Here is an 11381-nt window from a genome sequence, read left to right as displayed (position 1 = left end):
CTATTAGCTTGTGTTAAGCTTGGACTCATGTCAATTTTTGCAAAACATACCTGGCCAGTCCTCATGACCTGATTCATGTATAAATGTGTTATATCCTACAAATATTTTATTTGAATTGTTTGAAGGTAATTCATCCACCTTGAATGTAGACCTTTGGTTTCAATCTTTTAAACTGTTTATTTCTTTGTTAATGTGTAACTTACTTGATCAATGGATGAATCAAAAATATTAAAATAGGAAACAAGGATTTTCATCAATTTTCTGGTTAAGCTGGGGCCCAACAATTTTTTTCCGGCTCGAGTTTGGACCTATCCTGCTAGCAGCGGCTAAGTATTGGGTGGGGTCCAAAGCCGGCCCTTGGCCACCCCCCACACAAGTGGGAACTGCAAAGAATTCCGGCCTCTAATGGGCTTAACCTCTTTGCTGAAGCGCTAGTACGAACCGTGCATACATTAGAAGCATCGTCTTGAAACCCTCGGTGGTGCGAAGCCAACAGTCGTCTCGTCTTAAACGGACACAGTTCTTATTTCTTCGCCTGCGTAGCACCAAACTGAGAGACAGGAGAAATGGGATCTCGATTCGCTCTCATTCTCGCCTTGATCGCGATTCTCTGGACATCTGTTTTCTCCGACCTCATCATCTCCAAGCTAGATCGACGAGTACGTCCAAAAATCCCACTCTCTCTCTCTCTCTCTCTCTCTCTCTCTCTCTCTCGCATTTTATTTCCTGTTTCTTTTTGGCTGAAATAGTAGCAGCAGCAGCAGCAGCGTTTCTCGTTACTTTGCTTTCTTGTTTCTAGGGTTTCTTTCCGTTTGATCACATCGTTTCGGAGCTCCTTACGAGAAGCTTCGATCCTTAACGCTGTCAGCGAAGTGATATTGATCTGTTCTTATTCAGCATTTGTAGTGTTACACATATACATGCATATATGTATATGCAGACATATTGGCATACTGATACTTACCTGTACGCATCAACGGTGTGGATGGGGAGTTTATCTCCTTAAATTCAAGATCAGAGAAGGGAAAAGAGAGAGAGAGAGAGAAGAGAAGAATAGATTCGCTTGAAGGGGAACCAACTGCCTAGAGGTGTAGATCGGGAGGTTATCTCCTGCAATTCGAGATTAGGGAATAGAAAGGAGAGAGAAGAGACGAATAGGTTCACTTGAAGGGGAACTGATCGCCTAAAAAGACTAGACTTTTTACTTACTATTATCAAAAGAGAGTTTACATGAGTTTATATATCTCAGATCACCTCCCTCCCTCCCTCCCTCCCTCTCTCTCTCTCTCTCTCTCTCTCTCTCTCTCTCCCTCCAATAGATCTTCTAGCAATCTCCAGTCAAAGATGTCCTCCACTAACAATAACCAATTAAGATAAAGATAGACTACCTAGACACCTACTAATTCAGGACTCCAAGACATCTAATCACGTGATAACTATGGACAAGGCTCCACGAGCTACCAATTGTTGCCATATGATATCATATATATATATATATATATATATATATATATATGTATAGATGAGCCTACAACATTGACCACTACCGGCCTCGCCGGGTAGTTACGATATGATTTCTACCCATCAAATGAACATCCATAATGGATAAGCCCATTGCCCAAAGCTTGAATCAGCTGGATGATCCTAATTGTCCAATTGTTGGTCTTTAAATGAATGGATGGTTAATAATACAAATGACCAATGCTAAATAGCAAGGTTTCACTGATTGGATAGGATATTGTTTATTGGTGCAATTTTTGTGCTATGGCTGATCATAGTTTGGAAGAGGCCCAACAGGGCTGGGTGTGGGTGTAGGTGTAGCTAAATGGGTATGGGTGTAGCTAAACAGGTGTGCGTGTGGGTTTGAGTATTTTATCTTCACCCAATTAATAAATGGGTACCCAAACTCCACCCAAACGATATTATATATAAATAAACAAATAATAAATTATATATATTCCATGTATTAAAATGGTGGACCATTTAGATCAAACCTGCCGACTATCTATTTTGACAGGCATGTGGCCCATTTATTTTGACAGACATGTGGCCCATTGGAAGTGAGATGACCAGTGGAACAAGTGCCAGGTGTGTAGGCCTTGTGTAGAATTTACATACCAAATAAAAAATCTCTATGTAGAATTTACATACCAAATCAAGATTCATAATAAAATAGGGAGTTATTTGATATTTGGGCTGTGTATGGTGCCCAACATGCATGCGCTTAGAAATTTTACATGTTGCAAACGATATCTAAAATAAACCAACTGTGGAAATCATTGTCGTAAGTAACAGTCCCAAAATTAGGCTGGTTGAACAAACCTTACCTCCGATTCGTAGACACTTGTTTTTTGAAATAGGACCATTGGATGTTTTTCACTTTTAATTGTCCAAAAAGCATCCACCAATCTGATAAATCAATAATCAAACAAGCTTAACTTTTGATTCAGTCCACATGTAATATGGGGCCCACAATTCGGATGGTTTATATTTTAATTACTTGTAAAGTATGCAATTTCATTATGACAATTTTTAGCTTTTAATCATGTGATGGATTAAAAAATAAAAATAAAAAATCCAAAATGACATGCTATCATAGTTATATTTTATGTTTTTTGAAGAAAAAAATAGTAATTTTCTTTTATTTTTGCAATAAAATTTAATCTTTTGAGTTAATGGTGTGTGTGTATGTGTTTTTCTTTCCCTTCAAATATCAAATCATATCTCTGCTAGCTTTTCCCACTCGACATCAATTCATTCCCACCGAATCGTCTCTCTTCCTAAGATCTTCACCTTCCGTTCGGAACATCTCTCTCGATCGAGCCCGAAGATTTGATTGTAAGAAGACTAGAAACAGAGAATACCTTCATGAGCAACCACCTCAGGAAAATATGTTATACTACGCCTTGTGTTATAATCAGGGTCTTTTGCATGGGAACTTCTTCTTCTCTAGTTTTGTTGCAGGAAGGAAATGAGCGCATATTATTTGGAGCGTGCTACAATTAATCATATCCAAAAGCACTTTGAAATTTTGAAGAAGAACCTCGCTTCTTTCTTTCATTGGGCATTGCAATTCCTGCCTGAGGGAATGTGCATTTTCTAGTTGAGGGAATGTCCACGCACACCTGAAATGACAACGACGAGGCGATGACGATGACCAACTCGATAATAATTAAAGACAACAGGCCAACGGTTGAGATGACAACGGGCTGCATCCATATGAACAGGCAGGCAACAGAATTGGAGGAGTTTCAAAAGGGAAAGAAATCAGACGTATGGATACAAGTAGGACAGAAAAAACGGGTGCATAATCAGAGAAGTAAAAAATAAGATTCTCTTCCAACCCTTTTCGTCAAGGGATACCCTTCTGGGTGGTTTCCATTAAATCTCGAAAAGGTTTTCGGACGAGCAGGGGTGGTAATGGACATCATCATGCCCAGAGACAAGACCAGTGGGCATTATAGGGGTTTCGCGCTCATCAGAATGAGCTCCGAAGAAGAGCTATCTCGAGCTGTATCCATGCTCCATGGTCAGAGTTTCGGGGGGGAGAAACTGCTTGTGCAACGCCCGAGATTCGGACCGGAGAGAAACCAACAAAATCAAAGAAAGGAAGTCATAGCAAAAGAACCGTGAAGACTACCCGCGCCTGTCTTAGTTCCTACTCTTCCATCGTCCATCTCCTTCCGAGATGCACTGTTGAATCAACCTCCTGATAGGCAACTGCCTGTCTGTCCGATTGAGATGGTAAGTAAAGCGGGTAGGCAGAACGAACAATGTAATCCTAAGGAAGTAAATTCGATCTGTATCAGCAACGAACGTATTCAACAATCCAAGAAGGATCTGCAAGACTCGGTGGTAATCAGAACTAAAGAAGGGATGTCCATCTCTCAGGTCAGGAATTGGACAGCTGAAGTTTGTAGAATTCGACCCGCTCAGTTTAATATCAGACCAATAGGATATAACGATCTGTGGGTCAAGCTTTCGCCGGGGCTGAATCCGAATATTCTCATAATGGCAGGGGCTCTCCACAAAGAGGGGCCCGTTAGCGCTGTTCTCAGCTGGGAAGAGTTCTCGATCTTTGGTTACGAGGAAGTTTGGGTTCTCATCTGGGGAATACCTCTTGAACTCTGGCATAATGAGTTCTTTATTTCAGTGGCGAAACTGTTGGGGCCGTTAATCGAACTGGATCAAAAAACCAAAACGGGCGAGGAAATGGCAGTGGCGAGAATGAGGGTTCGCAGGAAGAAGGGCAATCCTATTCCGGCTCAGATCCAGGTCCTAGTAGACGACAGGGAGATTTCCCTGCCCATTCAGCAGGAGGACACTTGTGCTCCCTATCCGCGGTGGGGAGACCTCTGGCGGGTCAGGGAATCTCCTCTCGATCCCGGGAGGATGGTCTCCACCGGAGCGGAGCATGCAGAAGTTTCGTCTCCATTCTCTTGCAGATCACCGGACCAGTTACTAGCTGCTCCGCAGGTGACATTTAATGAAGTTGTCTGCCCTACGTCTCCTCACCATACACGTAGTGCAGAGAGAAACGTCCACCGCTCCCTTTACAGCAGGCATGGGACAGGTGGCACCCCCTCAGCGTCTTTTTCGTCGAGCGGTAGAGATGCTCATCTCGAGAAAAATCCATTGGGCGGCTTAGAAAGGGAGATTGACACATGTGGAGTGCTTGTCCCAAGACACGACTCCTTCACGAATGGCGGAACTCTCACGTTCTCGGATCTCAATTCGGATCCCAGATCAGACTCCATCATGGATCCAAATACTGATGATTATCTGTGCTCGGATCCAGGTCCTTTTAGCAAGTCGGTTCTCATCTCTAGCGGGTCCAACTCATCAGTTTCGAGGTTTTTCAACCTCAACCTCCCGATCCCAGCCATCCCGTCATCTCCTTTCGATGCTCTCATCCTTCTTCCTACCCCTCGCGAGGATCATTCATCTCACCATGGCCATCTCAAGCTGTACGATCTCCTCCCTTCCTCCAAATCCAAGTTGGCGAAGAGGTTCCAGGAACACGACACTTCAGAAATCGACCAGGGCTTTTTCTATTCCGATAACCCGTCGTCGTTAATATACTCCTCTCATGCGTCTATCAGTAAATGGTCAGATTAGGGCCTCCTCGAGCTATTTCAAGAGCACCCACATTTAGAAATTCTCGAAGCTGAACCTCTTCGGGCTAGGGTTGAAGGTGATCGGACCATAACTGAAAAATTCTCGCAGCAGATTATAGGTTCGGACAGAGCAGACCTGATTGATGAGATCCATAGTAAGAAATGGATTAGAGATGCTACGGGACGTGTGGGCAGAGCTCTTGGGTTATCTTTTGGTGATTGTCTTGAGGATTTCATAGCTCTCTTCCAATGTGTCGAGGCCAGTGGAAGACCGCTACCAGAACAAAATTCTCCCAGAGGCCGTAGATTAAATTCTCGCTCCAACAGGGGAAGGCAACTTGTACGTTCTAACAGAGAGCTGCTGAGTTTAATATTAGGGCAGAAAACTTCAAAATTCTTGTCGAAAAGGCAAGTTTCATAGGGTACTCGGGGAAGCTTTGTGTCCAAATGAAGGTGATTTCCTGGAACGTGAGGGGAGTGGGGTCTAAACAGAAAAGAAGGATAATTAAGGACTCTTGTGACAAACATAATCCTGATATAATCTGTTTGCAGGAAACAAAGACCTCCACATTTGATGACAGGTTGATGGCTTCACTTTGGCGAGCTTCAGATGCAAAATGGGTAGCTAAAAACGCAGTCGGCAGTGTTGGAGGCATCCTCCTTGCCTGGAAATCCTCTGTTTGGCAGGAACTCAAAAGCTGGAATGGTAACTTCCCAGTCTCGGTTATCCTTCAACACATCTCTTCAGGGTTCACATGTCTTTTCTTATCAGTTTACGGGCCTATTCAGGTTGGGGACAAGGAATCTTTTTGGGAGGATCTCTCTGCCTCCAGACAAATTCTCAGGAGCATGTTGTATAGCAGGGGATTTCAATACTATTAGAAATGTCGACGAAAAATCTCATGGAAATTCTGTCTCCTCAGCAATGAAATCCTTTTCTTCTTGGATAAAAGTGAGGAATTGGTGGATCTCCCCCTCCTCGGGTCTAGATTTACTTGGTCAAATGGGAGAGTGCCTTCTACGATGTGCAGACTGGACAGATTCCTCATCTCTTCTGATTGGTTAGATCAATTTCCCCTAACCTCTCAACTTATCCTCCCTAGGACCACTTCTGATCATTGCCCCATTTGCCTAGACGTGGAAGAGCAGAACTGGGGCCCAAAGCCATTCTGTTTTGATTTATCTTGGCTCTAAATCGCTGGGTTCTCAAAGAAAGTCACTGATTGGTGGGTCAGCTTTACAGTCACTGGGCATGCTGATTTCAAACTTTCCTCTAAACTGAAGATGTTGAAAAAAGAATTAAAATAGTGGTATCGAAGTGAGCTTCAAAACAAGAATCAGGGGTTGAAAGACATGCTTGCCGATCTGTCAGCCATAGACGCCCAGGCTGAAGCTCAAAACTTCACTCCAGATGCTCAGGCCAAAAGAGTGCAGATAATTCAAGCCATTGCAGACAATATCCTTCAAAATGAAACTTCATGGAAGCAGAAGGCCCGCGTTAAATGGCTGAAAGAAGGTGATAGGAATACCCGTTTTTTTTCCATATGATGGCAAGTATGCACGCGACAAACAATAGAATCTCTGGCATCTTGGTGGATGGAGCCCGGGTAGAAGATAAAGACGAGATTGCTGACGAGATGATATCCTACTTCAGCTCCCTCCTCATGGGAGAAGACTGGGTTAGACCCAAATTGGATGGGATCGGTTTTACCTCCATCTCGGAGGAGGAGGCGGCTTCCCTGGAAGCTCCTTTCTCGGTTGACGAAATCAAACGAGCCATCGATTCCTTAGGGGCAGACAAGGCGCCTGGACCGGACAGTTTCCCCATCTCCTTCTATGCTCACTTTTGGGAAGTGATCCAATCAGATGTTATCGCCTGGTTCAACGATTTCCATAATAGTAGTAGGATTTCTACCAGCTTAGGGGCGACTTTTATTGCTCTGATCCCGAATATGTCAGGTGCCGCGTTTCCAAAAGATTTCAGGCCTATCAGTCTTCTGGGGGGGCCTTATAAGATTTTGGCAAAGGTTTTGGCAATGCGTTTATCGAAGGTAATTGGGAAGCTTATATCTGAGAATCAGTCTGCCTATATAGCCGGCAGACAGATTATCGATGCATCTCTTTCTGCTAATGAAGTATTGGATGCAGGTGTTAGATCGGGTTGGAAACATATCGTTTGCAAACTGGACATCGAAAAGGCTTATGACCACGTTCACTGGGGTTTTTTGCAATACATGTTGCAGCGCATGGGGTTCGGGGACAAGTGGAGAGGTTGGATGAAGGAATGCACTTGTTTCTCCATTCTTTTGAATGGTTTGCCAAAAGGATTTTTCAAAAGCTCCAGAGGTTTAAGGCAAGGAGATCCTCTCCCCCCCTTCCTTTCTTATTGTGGGAGAGGCTCTATCTTTTATGCTTCAAAAGGGTCAAGAGGAGGGCATCTTACGTGGGATCGACATCAGTGGTATGCAACGGCCTATTATGCACATTCAATATGCGGACGACACCCTCATATTTTCCGACGCTTCAACCGATATGATCCTCAATTTGCGAACTACCTTACTTTGTTTCCAAGCGGTCTCTCGCTTAAAGGTGAATTTGGTAAAATTTAAAATATTTGGGATCAATATGGACACAACAGAGGTAGAAAATCTTGCTCATATCTTCGGCTGCAAATCTGACTCTTTGCCTTCATCTTTTGTGGGCCTGCCATTGAGTGTCGGCAAACCTCATAAATCCATGTGGAACAAAGTTACAACCAGGATTCTGTCACATCTCTCGCAATGGAAGAGTCGATACCTATTGCTAGGAGGCCACCTCACGTTAATTAAAGCCGCTCTTTCCAATATCCCGATTTACTTTGTCTCTGCTGAAATGCCCGACTTCCGTTAGGGAGTCCATTGACAAAGTGAGACGGGAATTTCTATGGCAAGGTAAGGAAGTCAGGAAGAAGTTTCATCTATTAAAATGGTCGGAAATTTGCCTTCATCTGTCCGACGGGGGTGCCGGGATCAAAGACCTCAAAGAGATGAATAAAGAGCTCCTAGGTAAGTGGATATGGAGGCTTGGATTTGAAGAGGGAACTCTATGGAACTCTATCATTAAAGGAAAATATGGTACTTCTCCTAGTGGCTGGTGGGTTAAACAATTACCGTCTCAAAAAGTCTCACACATATGGAAAGGAATTATGGAGATGATGAGGGTTGTTCGGCCAAGCATTGGTTTCGTCCTTGGCAAAGGTAACAAAATCCGGTTTTGGGATGACATATGGATAGGCGAGCAGACGCTCAGAAGCAGATTCCCCTTCTCCTACCAGATCGCTGTATCCAAGAATTCGTTTGTTGCGGACAACTACTATGAAATGGACGGAAAAATCGTTTGGAATGTGACTTGTCGAAGAAGCCTTCAAGACTGGGAGATTCCGGATTTCACGGGTCTCCTGGAATGCCTCTACTCGTCAGCCCCTTCGCCCTCGTCTCTAGACTCTATTTTCTGGAAACCAGACAAATCGTCCTCCTTTTCGGTTTGGTCCCTATATAACCAGATGCACAGACTGAAACACAATCTAAAGCCAAATCTCTCCTTTCTTTGGAAATACGATGCCCCTCCAAAAATCCTTGTTTTCGGTTGGCTGGCAGGGAAAAAGAAGATTCTTATGGTAGACAATCTAAGGAAGAAAGGCATGATCTTATCCAATATATGCTTATGTTGCATGTGGGCCGAAGAGATTGTGGATCACCTGCTGCTGCACTGCAATTTCGCTACATTGATTTGGGCAGAGATTTTAAACGCTTTCAATGTTCACTGGTGTTCCCCAGGGGAGGTTAGCCATTTCCTTCATGCTTGGCAGGGAATGTATTTGGGCAAGGTGAAGACGATTATTTGGAGGATGTCGGTTCTTGCTGTCTGGTGGTCAATGTGGGGGGAGAGGAATAGTAGATGCTTCAGGAATATCTCCAACTCGGCTGGTTCGGTCGCTACTAAGGCTAAGTGTCTCATGATCGAGTGGGCCTCAAATGTCAAGGACCTTTACGGTCAAGATTTCTTTTTTCCTTGGGGTGTAATGGCCAGCTGCCTCCTCAGCAGCTGTTTTTTGTTTTTTGTTTTTTGCCTTTCCCTTTTAATGAAATTCTTCATCTTTCAAAAAAAAAATAAAAAATCAAATCATAAATGGGCACCCGATGCTGTAGTGGGTTCACTAACAAGTAACAACCATTGTTGTCATGTGCGATCACATATGCGCATATGCGATATGCAGATTGCATATGCGATCATGGCATATGCAATCTGGCACATATGCGATCGCATATGTTGCATATGCGAAAATATGCGATCGCATATGCGATGTAGGCGATCGCATGTAGCATATGTGATCATATATTGGCCATGGCACATTGAATTTTATTTATTTATTTTTTATTTTTTTTGCAAAAAAATAACATTTTGTCTATAAAAAGGCTTCTAAATCTCCTCCATTTGCAATATTCTCACTCCAAAACTCTCTTACTCTATTTTTCTCTTACATTTATTAATTACAAGTGGTCTTAATCTCCCTCTCTCTTGTATTTCCTACGTCCAAGTGATCTTTTTTTTTTTTTTACACATGCACACACACCCCACACACTCATGCTGGTGGAATTTCACCACCCATGGGTACTCGAACCCTTGACCGGGAGTTGAAACTCCTGGGAGTCTACCACTCGGGCAAGAGTAAGGACCCACTTCCAAGTGATCTTAATCTCTCTCTCTCTCTCTCTCTCTCTTACATTCCCTCTCTCTTGGAAGTTGGAAGATCAAGATTCAAGCACTTTTAAGTTTCAAGGAAGATAGCTTGTTGATTTTCTACCATAATAAATAAATAGCTTGTTGATTTTGTTGTTACTTCTTGTTAACTATATTGTTAAATGTGGATAACTTGATGTTTAATTGATTTTATCTCTCTCAAATGTATTTTAAACATGTAAAATTAGTTATCTATTAACTTAGAAAAGTTCTCCTCAGTTTCTTATATTTTTTTACAATTTTTTGAATTTTTCCCTAATATATATATATATATATATATATATATATATATTTTAATTTTTCAAAAAAAAATGCGATCGCATATGTGCATAGGCATATGCAATCCCACATGATCGCATATATGATTCGACAACAATGGTAACAACTAAGAAGGTACAGGTATGGGTGCCCATTTCAGGCCCGGCATGGGTATGGGCACTCCTATACCTGACTTGTACCTGGCCCATTTACACCCCTTCTTGACAGTTTTGTCCAATCATTGTGATTTTTGCTAAATGATCCATCTATAGTAGGGCCTACAATTTGGACAGGTTAAGTTGAGGTACATTTATGCTATGTGGATGCCTTGTGCGCATGTGGATGGATCGTCACAATTCTCATTTTTACCCTTTAGGGCATGATTGGTTTGGGGGTAAACTAGGGGAATACAAGGGAAAGCAAACGTTTGACATTAGCAGATGGTAAATTGACATCAACGCCCAATTATTTTACCCAAAAAAAATGACATCAGCGCTAGGGGAAGAGAACCTTCTGCACTTGTTTATTTTGCTAAAGAGAAGTCTTAAAAATATCTTGTCGACATAAACTGAATGCTTCTGCTAGTTTTCCTTCAACCTCCATCAAAATAGGCCCATAGTGTATATATGATTTAGGGAAGAAAGTGAGGAAATGTTGTTTCCTTGAGAATGCTATTTCCAAGATTTCTTTCTTTTAGTATTTTGTTGATGAATGGCTCAATTATGTTCAACAAAGGCTTAAATAGCAAAAACCAAAAAACATCATCACACTAAAGAATACATGCCAACAAATGCCCACTGGCAAAACTGAGAATGATTTATGAGCATAACCCAGTTGTTTTCATTTCTAAGAAATTATTGGAAATGAAAATATGGTTTTTGTCATTTATTATTATTATTATTATTATTATTTTTTGGTGCAGCTGGCTGATGGGAAGGATCCGCCTAAGTGTAGGTACCTTCAATCAAAGTAGAAAAAAATTCAGGAATTTTATTTAATTCAAGGGTGCCTTGAGACTATTCATGTAAGGCCTTTAAATAGGCTTCTTAGACATACAAAGAATTTAGACTCATATGTCATTGACAACCAATGACTTATTACAAAAATAGAAAAGTAATAAAAAGATGCTTATGTGATAAGAATGAATTTAAGAAGATTTGACTGATTGATTGTTGCATAGCTAGCTCCTGGAATAGGGGGCTTGGGTGTCCTTATTGATGGGCTAGC

At 42.1% G+C, this 11381-nt stretch overlaps 1 protein-coding gene across 1 annotated transcript in view; it reads left to right on the top strand.

Moving 5' to 3' along the window:
• Window positions 1–379: 379 nt before the first annotated feature.
• LOC131243144 (dolichyl-diphosphooligosaccharide--protein glycosyltransferase subunit 1A) overlaps window positions 380–11381 on the top strand; it is a 95480-nt gene continuing 84478 nt past the window's right edge. The window contains exon 1 of the mRNA XM_058242274.1: window positions 380–659. Coding sequence (XP_058098257.1) covers window positions 567–659 — 93 coding nt within the window. The 5' untranslated portion in view covers window positions 380–566. The remainder of the gene's footprint in view (window positions 660–11381) is intronic.

The sequence above is a fragment of the Magnolia sinica genome, chromosome 4 (genome assembly GCF_029962835.1).
Source record: "Magnolia sinica isolate HGM2019 chromosome 4, MsV1, whole genome shotgun sequence".
NCBI classification, from domain to species: domain Eukaryota; kingdom Viridiplantae; phylum Streptophyta; class Magnoliopsida; order Magnoliales; family Magnoliaceae; genus Magnolia; species Magnolia sinica.
The sequence above is the reverse complement of the archived record's forward strand: the minus strand, read 5'-3'. Positions and strand labels throughout refer to the sequence as shown.